Genomic DNA, 14,619 nt, shown 5'->3' on the forward strand with positions numbered 1-14,619 from the left:
ATGACGGCCCAGTGTTACCAGATTTTTCAGTGCTGACCCCTGGGGTTCCAGAGGATTTCTCAGGAGGCCTTAATGTTGGGGGTGTTTCTGTGTGTCTCTGTGTTTACTTACAATTTTTTCCCACCAGTTTGTGAGCGCATGTGATTTCGTAATGGAAGGCCTTTCTTTTTTTTCCTAGAACTTCACTCTCCCGTAGCGAGGTGTTTGTTCTCAAGAGCAGTTGGGAATAAGACAGTCACCAAACTCAAAAACCAACCAACCAACAAACCAATCCACCCCAGCCCATGAAAGTGAGGCCACAGGCTTCACCTCTTGCCCTTGAACCAGATGGGGGAGGTGATTAGAAATGCCTGCTCGTGCTGGGCCTGTCCGCGTGGGGCCTGCGGATCAGGAGAGGCAATATTATAGGGAGGAAATGGAGCCCTGAAGGGCATGTAGCCTGCCTGGGTCACACGTTGCTAAACGGCAAAGCCGGAAGGAAAGCCCTGGTCTGCCAGGCTCTCTGTTCGGGGTCTTTTTGTTATATTGCAACTACCTCCTTTCCCGAGGAGGCCTGAGTGAGGGGCTAAGAAGTTCCATTTTTGCAAGAGCTGGGGTTGCCCTGGCAGAAGAGGTGGTGGGCAAGGAGACAGGGCCCTGGGTTAACGCAGGAGGCAGAGACTCTCCCCCCCCCCCCCCCCCCGGGGCCTTCTGCCCTGGCCAAAGTCAAGGAGGAAGGAGCCAGAACCAGATGGGAAGCAGCCTGGTACTTCGGGTCCACATTCCTCAGGTTGTCGTACCCAGGAGGGCCCCGCCGCGTGGAAAGGACCACAGGCAGCTGTGTTGATGCTGTTGGGAGAGGGGTCATGACCTGGGGGGTTTGTTTGAAAACCTGTATAAACATCTTCTATCAGAGGGAGAGTTTATGCGTATGCGCCTTAGTCAAACAAGTTGTTGGAGATGATGTATTGTGAATGGGTTTGTTAAGTCTGAGCTGGGGCCATAAACTCTCCTCGAACCCCAGAGGGTGCTGGGGAGGAGGCCGGCCCCCCAACCAGAGGACCTCCGTTTGTGTCTCCCCATCCCGGCCTTGCCTCCACCCAAAGAAGCGGTCTCTTCCCAGAGGCCGGGTCCGTCCCTCCCGGAGCCAGGAGCTCTATCTTGGCCGCTCACGGGGGCCTGGCCGCCACATTCATGCCACCCCCAACTCCTACCTTCCCTTCTTCGGAGCCAAAGGACAAGATGGCCTTCCCTCACTCATCCTGGAACCGAAGCCGGCACCCCCGTCCGCACCGGTGCCCGGAAAGGGGGTGTGGAGAGGGTGTCCGGGCGGCCCTCCCACGGCTCCCCTGTTGCACTCAATGGCTGTCCATCTTTCGGTGGCTTGGACTGGAGTCCTGGGGCCGTCCTGTCCCGTCAGCACCTGTCACACCCCACCCTGGTGTGCCGGCACATCTGGCCCCTGACGACTTCCCTGACTTCCACGATACCACCTCCTGCAGGCACTGTCACCGGTCTGGTCCCTGCTTCTGCCCTTGTCCCCAGCAGGCTGTGAAGCCAGCCCCACAGCCATGAAGTAGGCCGTGTGCTCCTTGGCTCAGAGACCCCTCCCCGGCGTGAAAGCCAGAGTCCTTCAAGGACCAGCAAAGCCCCACAGAAGCTGTCCCCGCCCACCATCCCGCACCTGCCTCCCCCACCACCCGGGTCTCCCTGCCTTCGAGCCAATGCCGCCTTCTCAAGGAGGCCTCCCCAACTGCCCTCTTTAATACCGCGACGTACCCACGGTCAGCCTCACGCCCTGCCCTGTGCTTCTTTCTCCCGAACACCTAGCACCTTCCACAGCCACGCTAGATTCGTTATCATGTCGACCTTCTTTGTTTGCCTCTCCCTGCTGGAAAGCCAGGTCCACGAGGGCGGGGCTCACTCGCCGATGCATCCCCATGACCTAAAGTGGTGTTTGGGATAGAGTACGTGCTCGATAATTACCGCATGGATGAATGGTTGGATGGATGGATGGATGGATGGGGGGAGAAACAAAAGCCAGGAGCCACTTCTGTCCACAGGGACGTTAGGCACCAGGGGAGGGGGCCGAGCAGGGCCAAGTGCGTGGGTCTGGCATCGTGGTACCCATCGGGGGGGGGACGGTCAGTGCCTAGGTGCCCTCTGCTAAGACATCAGGCATAAAATGATCACCACCCCTGGGCGCCCTGTGGTTATGCTGAGCCCATTTATACAAAGGAGAGGGTGACAGCGGGCTCCAGGAAGGAGGGTCACCCAGCAGGACCCAGTGTCTCTGGACAGTTTATTTTACATGGGATGAATGTAAGCATCTCGAGTGTATACACAGAGCCAAAGGGGGAGGGGGGGAAGAAAGAGAGAGAGAGCATTTAACTTCCTGAAAACGCTTTATAATAATGCAGAACAATTATATATAGCAAACGCCTTCAAAATTTAAACCCTTTAAACATTAGTTCTTTAGCATTAATACACACAAATGCTATTACGGGGGACGGGGCGGGGGGCAGCCGGGGGACCGGAGGAAAGGGCGAGTTACAGCCTCCATAGGGATCAGAGTTTCAACAGTGTTACTTATAAATTATGGTACATCGATGTTATTTACTGATCTAGGCAGCCAGAGGAAGGAAGGATATACAATGTGGGGTAAACACATTCATACCAGGATGAGCAATGCTGGCAGGAGACGCAGCTTTTTAACATTAAAAATGTATAAAGTATTTAGCAAAAGTTACAGAAAACAGACCAAATAAGCAAGTTTATTTTGTTAGAAAATTCCACTGTCACGGGCTTTGCTGATGTGCTCGTCTGTGAAAGGGCTGCCCCCGCCCCCGGCCCCCATCTCCTCTTCCGAAGGGAAGGGAAGGGATGCCAGTTTGGGACCCCCTGTCACCAAGGACGGCTGGCGTCCCTTTATATGTCTGTTCCTGGGTCCACGTGGCTGCTAAGAGCCAGTCTGCTGAGCGTGAGGCCAGAAAGGGCCCGTCTCCGCTTGACAGGGGAGTACAGAGGTCTCGGGAGGGAATGTGACTTAACTTTGGGTTACAGGACGAATGAGGCAGCAGAGTGGGGCCAGTCCAGTGCTCTTGCCCTGACGCCATATGCTTTCCTTCTCTGTCCCCACGTCACACCGTCCCCATTACAGCACCCGCGAGCCCAGACCTTTTGCATTCCACCACTGCAATCCTACTAGAAACGTCTCTCAAACACCAAGGGTCGATGTCCCCGGAACGGCACACAGAGAGATCCGAGGGGCACCGCCACCCGTCTCCCTCAGAGGCCCCTCCCAACAGAAAGGCTCCAGACAGAGCCAGCGCCAGCATCTAAAGGGTCAAGGAAAACGAACCATGAGTTCTGGTCCCCGGTCTTATTCCCACCCAAGCCTGTTGCAACAGGATTGGGTCCTTCACCGTCCACAAAAAAAATTCTCCCGCAGGGGTGGGGGGGGATGTTGGGAGTCCTTCCTGGCACATCTCGACCCAGAGGCGCCCACGAAGCATGGGACCCTGCAGACTTGGGCTCCATGGCCAACACCTTCACCTGGCCTGGACCCAGGAATGTCTTCTGTTTGCTGGGGGCGGGGCGGGGGGTGCCTGGTTGCCTTCAAGGGCTCACCTTCCACTGAGCAGGACCTAAGCGAGACACGGTTGGTGGAGTCATTACCTTGGGGGTCACGCCCATAGCCTGCCCGGCGTTAGCGGGGTTTGGTCCTATCTCCGTCACCACTGGCCGCTACCCAGTGGGCCGCAGGCACACGCCTGGCTCGATGTGACCGCCAGCTGAACGAGGCTCCGGCAGGGACAGGAACCTCACGGGAAGAGACGCGTTCTTCACGCCCGAAGACCTCAGCACACGGGATCAAAGATCGGCGGACGAGACCCAAAAGGTAATGACTTCTGCTTCCTTCGGGGGCCCGGGAGGAACTGCCTCATTCTCACCGGCTCAGGAAACTCCTTAATTTTAGCTCCGCTTTGCGTCTACACAGAGAAGTGCCAGGGTACCCCTCTCGGGCAGGTTCCAGACCCCAGCGTGCACGACGGTGCCCATGGGGCCCAGGCCAGGCACAACTGGGTGTCAGGTGAGGGACTGGAAACAAGAAGGGGACAGCGTTCGAAGTAGCTGGAGGAGCCTGGGGAGACCAGAATGGACACCTGCAGCCCGCCAACGAAGCGACACAGATCCAGGGGAAGGCCGCTAACGAGCCAGCCCCGTGTTCTCACCCTCCGCTTTGTCCGTTCACTTTCCACACCCCCTAATGCTCAGTGCCTGCCCAGGGCCACGGCGGGGGGTTGAAGCCAGGGTCCCCAGGAGTGCGTGGATTTGCCAGCCAACAGTGCAACACAAGTGGGAGGCCCCCTTTCCCCCCCTTCCCTGGCCCCTTTCTGCACAAAAGCCTCAAACGGACCACAAAGAACCACTGTGGGCACAGCTGGCATCTGGAGAGGGAGCCTCGGGAGACACAGGAAGCAGCCGTGCAAATAAGCCGGAGACCCCGGGCCGGGAACCACTCACGGGCGTATACAACTCACTTCAAAAAGCGGGGAAGCGGCCGTGGGTCACCCACCCGTGCAACGGAGCGCTACTCTGCGAGACAAGGGGACACGCTGGTGACACACGCACAACGTGGGTGACCCAAAGCATGAAGCCGAGAGGAAGAAGGCGCGAGGGCCGCATCAGCAACTCCGTTTCCCCGACATTCTAGACGAGGCAAACACCACAGCATCAGAAAACCCACCAGCGGGAGCGGGGGGAAGGGGGACAGGAGTGGATCGACCGTAAGGGAGCCGCAGGGAATTTTCAGGAGTGATGGAAATACTATGTTGATTTTGGTGGTGCATTTGTCAAAACTCACGGGCCAGGGGGACTCTCACTGCACATCAATGAGCCCCGATACTGTTACGTCAAATACCTCTCGATAAACCTGAAGAAAAGAAAAGGCAGTAGGTCTTGGAGGGGCGACAGGGTTGGCGGGGGGGGGGAATATGCGGATCTGTACCTCACTTCACATCTTTAAAGTGCTTTCTCTGTCTACACGACCACCAGCACAGGGTCCTGTTTAAGATCTCCCTGTCAAGGCCACGCACGGCTGGAAGCGAAATCACTTAAAACGAGCCAAAGTCTTTGCCGTCCTTTGAAGTTTATGGCTTGTGTTTCCAAGAAGGGAGTTTGGCTCAGCCCGAGATGTTCATGCACCCATCCACTCATCCAGTAATCGATTGGTTCTCACAAAGGGATTAGAAAGCCCTGCTTTGTGCACATGCACAGCGTTCCCGTCTGCTTTAGTCGCTAACCAGCCCCGATGAGGGGGGCCTCCTACTGCAGAAATGCTCCTGGCTTGAGAGGAGGTGGGTGGAGGGTAGAAAGGAGACCCAAGGTGGTCTTGATCGTAGCTACCCTATGGCTCTGCTGGCCGGTGCTTTGCAATAGTGATTGAAGGCGACAGGAAAAAAAAAAAAAAAAAAAAGGAAGGAATAAGAGATTTCTCCCAGACACTGTCGTGGAAACCGACTTAGTCTGCACACCATTTGTCTTACATTTCTTTTCTCAACGACCTGGCTTTCACTGACCAAACGAGGTGCGTCCATGTTTCCCGGGGGGCAGGGAGAAGGACCCACCTGTTCCGAGAAAGAGAACAATGGAGGTGCTCAGGAACATTCCAGACACACTCCCGAATATGCCCGGCCAACCCTCTTCTAACCCGAACGCAAGAACAAAAGAGAACAGCAACAACGAGACAGAGCTCTACTCCCAAAGCTCGCTTTGGGACATTCTAGACTTCACCCTAAGCTCGGTTCCCCCCACCCCAGGGCAAGTGTCCCGTGAACAGACCACGCTCTTCATTCACTGGGCTCGCTGGCCGGCCTTGGGCTTCGTTATTCCTCTTTGTGAAGAGAGGAGAGTTGTTTACAAGAAACAAGAGAGATCTCTGAGATCCCAGTCGGATACGGGCTGCGAGCTCTGGTGACCAGGTGATTACACTGTTGTTGACTGTCCACCTGTCCACCTGCCATCCAATGGTGGACCCCGCACTGGCGGTGGTTTGTGTTCTCATGACAGGCTCCAGGTGCGTCAAATGTGGGACAGATGCAATGCTCTCACTGTCCAGAAAGACCTCCCAAGAGCCTCTTGTCTGCATGGAGAACAAAGGGGATGGGGAGAGACTGCCGGTCTCACATGCGGCTATGTTTCCAGCACCCCGCCTGGCTCATGCCCAGTATCGCTCGATAAGTGAACGAGTGAGCGAGTGAATGAATGAACGCGGATCTACCAGCATAACTCAGGAAACCTCAATGCTGCAGAGAGTACTTGGGTGTGAATGCCAAGGTCGCCGAATTTCAAGAGCCCTGGTGAAAAAAGTCTAAGTCTACACCAACGAAGAGATCCCGTGCCCGGTCTTGTCCCCAGATCTCAGCGCACTGCTCAGCCTTCTCTAAATTCTCAATGAACGGAGGAGGAGAGAACAACGAAAAGCAAAGAAAAGAAGTGTGTACTAACGTGGGGGGGGGGGAGGCGGGAAGAATGATTCTGGAAAATAGACCGGCCCACATGGGGCCCAATCCAGGCTCCCCTGGAAAAGGCAAGAGAGCTCCTCCTGTCCCAGGGAGCAAAGGAAGACTCAAGAATCCTCACACGGGAAGGAGAAAACAAAATCAACGAGCCGTATCGCACTCAAAATATCTGTGTTAGTAACAAGGCTACTTACTGGCTTTGAACATTTGAAAATCACCCACAAATTAGTTTACTAAGCCACAAAGCGATGACTGGAGCACCCATTTTGAATAGAGAAACCCAGAAATAACATCCTAAAATTGGTTGCTGGTGTCATGGGCTTCAACCCCAGATCTGGAAGCTGTGGTCCTCCGTGGCAGGGACGCACCCATTCTCACACTCTCGTGCTGGGGAAGGCTTTCACGCTGACCTGTCTGGGTCGGGGACGGTTCAAGAAGAAAAGTGACAACGTCTGGCTTGCTCTAGAATACTCAGCATCTTTCTACTAGAAGCTGTGAGGTGGTAATTCTGAATCCGTGAAAGAGGGGCCGAAAGACTCAAAGTCATCAACTCCCGGCACGTGAGACCCAGGGACCAGCGAGTTGTGCTCTTAGAATCATGACCTTGTGTGTGTTGGGGGGGGGGGGGTGGGGTATGGACCCTGCACGTCCAAAGTAATCGAAGGGAAAGACGAACTAAGAAGGATGGGCTCTCAGGGCACGGGTTCTGGGCTAGACTCTGCCCCCTGCTGGCCGTGTGACCACGCCCACCTTCAGGGGGCACTTACTTCTACGGGTCCCCTGGAGCCAATTCTCAGGGTTAGATGCTGCACAAGGTTGTTTGCCGTGTTTCTATAAAGGGAGAGACTGATGAGCGAGGACCCAATGGGACGGGCTGAAAGCTTCCCAAGTCACGCACTAACCCGGCTTTCCCAGGAATTCGGGGGGGGGGGGAGTGGCGAAAGGGGAAGGGGGCACCAGCACCAAGCAGGGCTCTGGATTGTGCAGAAGCGGAGGTCAAGGTGACAGGACACTGCCTAGAAGCCAGGACCGTCTGCCATGCCCGCACGGTGCCCACCAGGGAGGGAAAGCCTCATGGGGGTTGGAGGGGGGGTTGGAGAGTCACCCCCCCACCCCCCACGCACAAGCAGGGGGAGCCCTCTTCTGGGGGTGGCAAAGACCCATCCCAACCCATCTCCCACAGGGGACCAACCCAGCCCCAGTAAGAGCCCGGGAGGGGGTGGGGGCGGGAGCTTCCTTGAGGAAACAGCCGAGGGCTGGGTTGGAGGAAGGTTTCCAGCCCCAGAGACCTGACAGGGGATGCCTGACCGAATATAAAACACGACTCAACACTCTGACTTGGGGCCGATGTGCTGAATGAGGTAGTTCCGTCCTGACCTCTCCAGGCAGGGTCAGTCTGGGTAGAGAGGAACCAGGCCTTATTCCCAAGACCCCAGACGATGAAAAGTGGCAAAGGAAGAGCCAGGATGTGGGTTCCCAGAATGCAACGGGGGGAAAAAAAACTAAGAGGGCGGGCCGCAAGAGGTTCTGGGTGTGGGCTGTTGAGCTGAACGGTGCCTTCTATCCACGATTCCGACCCTCATCCTGGGTTGGAGACAGGGACCTTTCTCCCATGACCCTCCAAAGCCCGCGACACAGCCGGAGGCAGGGCCTTGGGGCTTCCGGGGACACAAGCGTGCGACGCAGCCAGCTCTGGGTGGGGACGTGACCCCTACAGGGTGCAGCAGGGACCATAAAGTTCCAACCTCAGTCTGTTCTCGGAGCAGCAAGCACAGGACAGGAATCGGGGGGCTTCAGCCTCGGAGACAAGGGCAGGGCTGTGGATCGGTCTTCTTGGCCTGGGGACACGGGCAGCTCCCTGCGGGGCCGCCTTTCTGGAATCACCAGCTCAGCAGACCCGGACAGTGGGCGGGAGGACAGCTGCACCCAGCAGCGGCCCCCTGGCCACCTGCTCTCCATGGGACCCCCCGGCCCCTCTCCTCGGCAGGACCCCCGGGGCCGTGCCTGCCCGTCTAAATCTCCATGTCCACGGGGCGGATGTTGCCTGTCTTGTGCTCTCTGACCCACAGCTCCCTGTCTTTGGCTGGGTCCACTTTCCGAAGCAGTTGGTCCACAGGCTCGACTGTCTGTAAGGGACAGAGAAAGGGACGTGGTCAGAGGTGGCGGCTGGGGACAGCACCATTGGGCCACGTTGCTTATGCCTTCTGGCCTTCGGAGTAGCCTTTCTAGAAGGTCGTGGGGGCCCCAAGGGAGGCCCTGGGGAGGGACGGCCGTACGCAGGGTTGCAAGAGCAGGGAGCCCCAGGCTCCTGTCCCCCTTCTGCCCTCCAGCCCACAGGCCTGCGTGACCAGGCAGGGTGGCCCAGGGCCACCAGTCCGGGAACTCCTCCATCTGTCCCCACCTTAACCATCCAAGAACATGGCAGATAGAACTTCAGCTTTAGAGATTTTGAACAACACTTCCGGGTTATTTATTATTTTGGGGGTGAGCAGGCAGGTGGTAAGAAATTTGCCAGGGGAGGGGGTGCCTGGGTGGCTCAGTCGGTTAAGTGCCTGAGTCTTGATTTCAGCTCAGGTCACGATCTCACGGTTGGTGGGTTCAAGCCCAGTGTTGGGCTCTGTGCCGACAGCATGGAGCCTGGTTGGGATTCTCTCTCTCTGACTTTCTCTCTCTCTCTCTCTCGAAATAAATAAATAAACTCGGGGCGCCTGGGGGGGACTCAGTCGGTTAAGCGTCTGACTTCAGCTCAGGTCGTGATCTCATGGTTTGTGGGTTCGAGCCCTGCATCGGGCTCTGTGCTGATGGCTCAGAACCTGCAGCCTGAAATTCTGTGTTTCCCTCTCTCTCTCTGCCCTCCCCCTGCTTGTGCTCTCTTTGTCTCAAAAATAAATAAACATTTAAAAAATAAATAAATGAATAAACAAACAAAAAAAGACATTTGCCAGGGGAGGCAATAAGGCCTTCAGTACTTCAATGGTCATGACCTTCTCTCTCCTCAAGGGAACAGCCCACGTGTGTCTCCAAGTCACGTGCTTGGGATGGGTTCACACGGACGTGCAGAACAGACCGTGAGCCCCTCCCAAGGGGTGGCCCGTGGGTTCCAGCACCTGCCACCACCTTCACCAGCCCAGCGCAGGGTGGCTCTCCTCTCGCCCACCCCGTGGGTCCTACCGGCCCTGGGCAGGGAACTCACGCTTTGGTTGAACATGTCTGTCTCGTGCCGCAGCTGTGTGTACTGGCATAGATGCTGTCGAATCATCTCTACCCTCTCCGCCTCCAGCCGCTCTAGCTCCTGCCGAGGAGGAGACCATACAGCCCTGAGCGTGCGCCCTCCCCTCGGGGGACCTTCCCACCATGCAGGTCCCAGCCCGCCCTGTACGCAAGACACGCGACTTAATTGTCCTCGATGATTTTAACACACAAGCATCGCTTGCCCGAAGCGCGCGGCATTATGGGGGAGCAGCGGGGTTCGAAGCAGGGTCTGTTGGGCTCAGACTCCTGATTCTGCACCAGTGCATATCCAGCCCTAGTTCCCCGACAAGGTGGACAAATAGGTCACGTGTGGAGGTTCTGTGCCTCCGACTCTTGGGACTCTGTCCCTGGGCCTCTGCGGAACAGCCTCTCCTCCTCTGTCCACTCCAGGTGCTGAGGTGCAGACCAGAGACCAGGTCAGGGGAAGCAGGGAGCAGGGGGGATGGCCATTGGGAAACAGAAGAGAAAGGGTTTGTCCTCTGGCTTCTAGAGGGTTCTGCACCTTGGGAACTTAGGGGATCAGACTGCTGTTCTGGGCACAACTAGGTCACTGCCTAAGTGATTAACCGGGAAGGAGGGTAAGTCAAGGGGGCTTAATTAGGGGATTAACCAGGAGGAAAACTGGGTCGCTGTCCCTGGGGGAGGCCTCTAATCTGCTCTGGGGGGCTGACACGTGGGGAAGGCAGAGCGTTCTTCTGTCCTGTGCTGGATGGACGAGGATAGCTTTGGGTGGTGGGGACAATAATGCCTGGCCCAAGACCTCCCTTCTCGTCCGACCCGATGGCCCAAGTGCCAACCATGCTTCACTGTCCAAACCAACGGGTGCTGGGGAGGAGATGCTCTCCCTTCACAAGAAATACTTAGGAAGGCAAAAGAAAAGGGGTCTGATGCCTATTCCCTGTGCCCTTTGGGCAGGGACCTCCCCTCCCATTCTCCCTAAGTACCTACTACCCCCCATCCCACTCTATACGTGCTTCCCATCCTTCTGGGGGTGGGAAGAGTCATGCGTCCTACAACCTGGCTATTTGTCCTAAAGGCACCACTGTACGTTTGGTTGAGGGCACCCTTGGATGACCCTGACCCCTCAGAGGACAGCCAAGGAGGACACAGTAAGACTCAACCCTCTCCTGTGTCCACATGGCTAGGAAGTGCCCAAGCAGGATCTGAATCCACACAGACTGGCTCAGGGTCGAGGTCTTGACCTTGGCAGTAGAGCGGATCTAACGACCACCTCGATGGCCACCTCCACTCCATCATCCTCACGGACACCAGCATCCCCCCCACCCTCCCCCCACCCCCAGGACTTCCTGAGCACGGGTCCCTGTGCCAACACACTTCACATCTCCGCTCACTCACCAGTGTGGTTGTCACCATCTCTTCAAACCACTTGGACTGGGCCTGGTTGTAGAGATCCACGCAGCGCATGAGGTCATCTCCTGGAAGAGACCATCAGCCACCATCACACTCTGTCTTGTCCTCACCATGGCTGCCCTCTCGTGTCCCTGGGTCGTGGAAGCCACTGGAAAGCGGACAGATGGAAAGCAGAGCAAAGGAAAGGGGCCACCCAGCATCACGAGAGAACAGCTTCGGAGTGCCCATCGGAACTTGACCCCAGATAACCAAGAACTCAGGATGAGGGTTTCCTTAGCATGTGTACGTGCGAACGTGCGCGGTGCTCCCAGGGTGCCCCCAATCCTACCATGAGCCCAAGGAAAGGTTCCCTCTCTAAAGATATCAGTTTCATTTGAGATTGGAGGGTCCTTCTTGGTTTTAAAACGTGTCACGGCAACCTGCAAGCAGCCAAGAGTTCAAAAGGAAAAGTCTGCAAACTGTGCGTGTGTGTGTGTGTGTGTGTGTGTGTGTGCGCGCGCGCCCCAGAATATAATTCTGAAACACAAAATAACGTGTCTGATGGTTTGTGGCTCGTTCATGTGCAGCGAGGGTATAAAAACATGCACTGGCAGCTATATACCAATTCCAGGACAGGGGTGACAAAGAGAGGGAAACAGGGTAGGTGGGAGGGAATGAGCTCTTCCCACAGCATTTTATTTCATAAAAGAGAGACGGGAAACCAACATAACTACTCAATCTCGATGGCTGGCATGTTACTACTTTCTGTAACGGCAGGTACATTTGAAGCCTTTCGTTAACCAGAAAGAAAACACGCTTTATGTAAAAACAACTGCAAACATTACTAAGTATACAGGCACCAAGAACCTCATCACCCGAAACACAATTCCTGGACCTGTAGCATCTACGTGCGCTGAGAGCTTGCTAGAAATGCAGATCTCGGGGCACAGAGGAGGCCTGCCGAACAGGAAACTGCATTTTCAGAAGAGCCTCGGGTGAGCGGCGTGCACCTTGCCGCTGGGGTACCGCCAGAGCACGCGGCTCCGTCTCAGTGTGGTTTTCTGATCATCGCAGGGTACCAGAGACAGGAAGGCATCGTGGTCTTTGTTGGCGGTGGGAAAACCTCATGACCCAACCCGAAGCTCACTCTTCAGGTCTAGTATAGTAATTCCAGCAAATTCAAAGTTACTTAATAACATCCCCTGGCTCGCGGGTATTCTGAAAGGGAGGTGAAAGAGATCAGGGAGACTCGTGTCCACGTGACCCAGGGCCCAGCTCAGTACCCCCTCTACTGAACTATACCTAGCCAGCTGGGAGACGGGGCTGAGTGACAGAACCCAGTCAAGGGCTGTGTTCATTTTGCTTTTGATCTATGGCCAGCGAATGGGTCCCCGATCCCAAGATGGAATGACCAGGAGAGAAGGGAGTGTATGCTTCACTGCAAACACATTCCCACCAGCCCCCGCCCGCCGCCTGGCCGAGGGGGGGTCGGCATATCACCCTACCAACGTACAATGCTAAAACTCCCAAAGCCCTCTTTGTCGATCCCGATTTCGAGAACATACTTCGGAAAACTTCTCCGACACCAGGAAATAGGGTAGCTGAAGGAGACTGTGTCCTCTCTCCAAGTAGCCAGCCCAAGGGTACCCTTCTGAACAAGCTGAGTGGGAAAACGTGGATTCTGGAACCAGAGTATTCGGGCTGTCTTACGGGCATCCCTGTGTAGGAGCTGTGGGAACTTGGACAAATCAACGAACCTGCTTAAGCCTCAGTTTCCTCATCTATGCAAACATCTATAAGACAACAGTACCTCCACAGGGTCACGTGGACAGTTAAGTCACCCAATACCTGTCTGGTGTTTGGAATGGACACAGGCAGAGTTAGCGTGACCGTAACGCGAGCTACGGGGGCGACGGTGACAAATGAGGTCAAGCCCCCTGAGGACCCAGAGGTGCTCCCTTCCAGCAGCCTTGGAAAGGATGAGGGAGGGAAGGAAAAGAAAGGAGAGAAGAAAAGCAGGCATCTTCTGGGTAACACGCTGTCCAGCGAAACGGAGACAAGGAGTCTTTGGAAGAAAAGAAGGTGGGATTCTGGGCCACGGGGCTCCATGACTGTGATCCTGGGGAATGTTTGTCACCCGCCATCTGCTTTCTCGCCTGTAAAGGGCATAGAAATACCTCCCTGCAGGAATGGGAGGTTCAACGCGGAGGCTATGACACACGGGGCTGGGCACCTCGCACACAGAAAAGGTTTGGGAAAGGTAGACTTTCTCACGATCAGATCCAAGGACACGGACAAGTCACTTCCATCACAAAATAATTCCAAACTTTAGGGATAAGAGACGTATTGTCTGATGGCAATGCCCCCAATGGAGACACAGCAAAACCAGAGAGCCAAAGTAACCGAGCCCCCGGCTTGTGAAAATGCAACATTTTCTAAATTTGGCTTAAATTTAGTAGAAGTAGCAAATCGCAAGATTCATCTAGAACACAAGAGAAAGGAAAACACGAGAAATCAGGACTTGAGGAACATGGTAAGGAGCAGTGGTGTGAGGAAAAATAAACGCCCACCGGGGCAAATATTTACGTATTTATTTTTTAAACCTGGGGTCAAAGGCAAAAAAAGTGATTAAAAAAATATTCAGAAAGGAAAGGTCTAAGTCAGTCACAAAACCCAGAATTTACAAGGGAAAAGACCGCTGTACAAAGAAATTCAACAAAACAAGCCAGAGAGAGAAGAAAAGAAAGAAACACAAAGACCAAAATTAAATGATCGAGGGCAACCCCGGAAAAATATTTCCAATTCAAACCACAGAAGGTTAATTTTCCTGACACAGAAATGCAATCCTCATCAACCAATCTGTCAGAAAAAGACCAGCTACGTCGACAAGAAACTGGGGATAGGACAGGAGTTCATCAGTTCACAAGAAAAAGTCACACGTGACCTCTACAAGTCTGTTTTTTTTTTAAACATTTTTTTTTTAATTTTTTTTTCAACGTTTATTTATTTTTGGGACAGAGAGAGATAGAGCATGAACGGGGGAGGGGCAGAGAGAGAGGGAGACACAGAATCGGAAACAGGCTCCAGGCTCTGAGCCATCAGCCCAGAGCCCGACGCGGGGCTCGAACTCACGGACCGCGAGATCGTGACCTGGCTGAAGTCGGCTTAACCAACTGCGCCACCCAGGCGCCCCCCTCTACAAGTCTGTTTTTAAAATGCTCAAACTCGGGGCACCTGGGTGGCTCAGTCAGTTAAGCGGCTGACTTCGGCTCGGGTCATGATCTCGCGGTCTGTGGGTTCGAGCCCCGCGTCAGGCTCTGTGCTGACAGCTTGGAGCCTGGAGCCTGTTTTGGATTCTGTGTCACCCTCTCTCTGACCCTCCCCTGTTCATGCTCTGTCCCTCTCTGTCTCAAAAATAAATAAACGTTTAAAAAAATTAAAAAAAAATAAAATAAAATGCTCAAACTCACTCAAAAAGAAATGTAAAATTGAGTTACCCACACAATACGGATGC

General features: G+C 54.9%; 1 protein-coding gene across 13 annotated transcripts in view; it reads right to left on the reverse strand.

Annotated features, from left to right (window-relative positions):
• Window positions 1-2,365: 2,365 nt before the first annotated feature.
• Window positions 2,366-14,619, reverse strand: part of GAS7 (growth arrest specific 7) — a 217,514-nt gene continuing 205,260 nt past the window's right edge. For 12 of the 13 annotated variants that reach the window (XM_023243853.2, XM_006939789.5, XM_006939788.3 and 9 more), the window contains 3 exons: window positions 11,112-11,191; window positions 9,697-9,795; window positions 2,366-8,629 (listed from right to left, as the gene is read on the reverse strand). In XM_023243853.2, coding sequence (XP_023099621.1) covers window positions 8,516-8,629; window positions 9,697-9,795; window positions 11,112-11,191 — 293 coding nt within the window. In that variant the 3' untranslated portion in view covers window positions 2,366-8,515. Of the gene's footprint in view, window positions 8,630-9,696; window positions 9,796-11,111; window positions 11,275-14,619 lie in introns of all 13 variants that reach the window. The other variant, XR_006589727.1, reaches the window with a different exon arrangement.

Source organism: Felis catus, chromosome E1, assembly GCF_018350175.1.
Source record: "Felis catus isolate Fca126 chromosome E1, F.catus_Fca126_mat1.0, whole genome shotgun sequence".
Taxonomy (NCBI): domain Eukaryota; kingdom Metazoa; phylum Chordata; class Mammalia; order Carnivora; family Felidae; genus Felis; species Felis catus.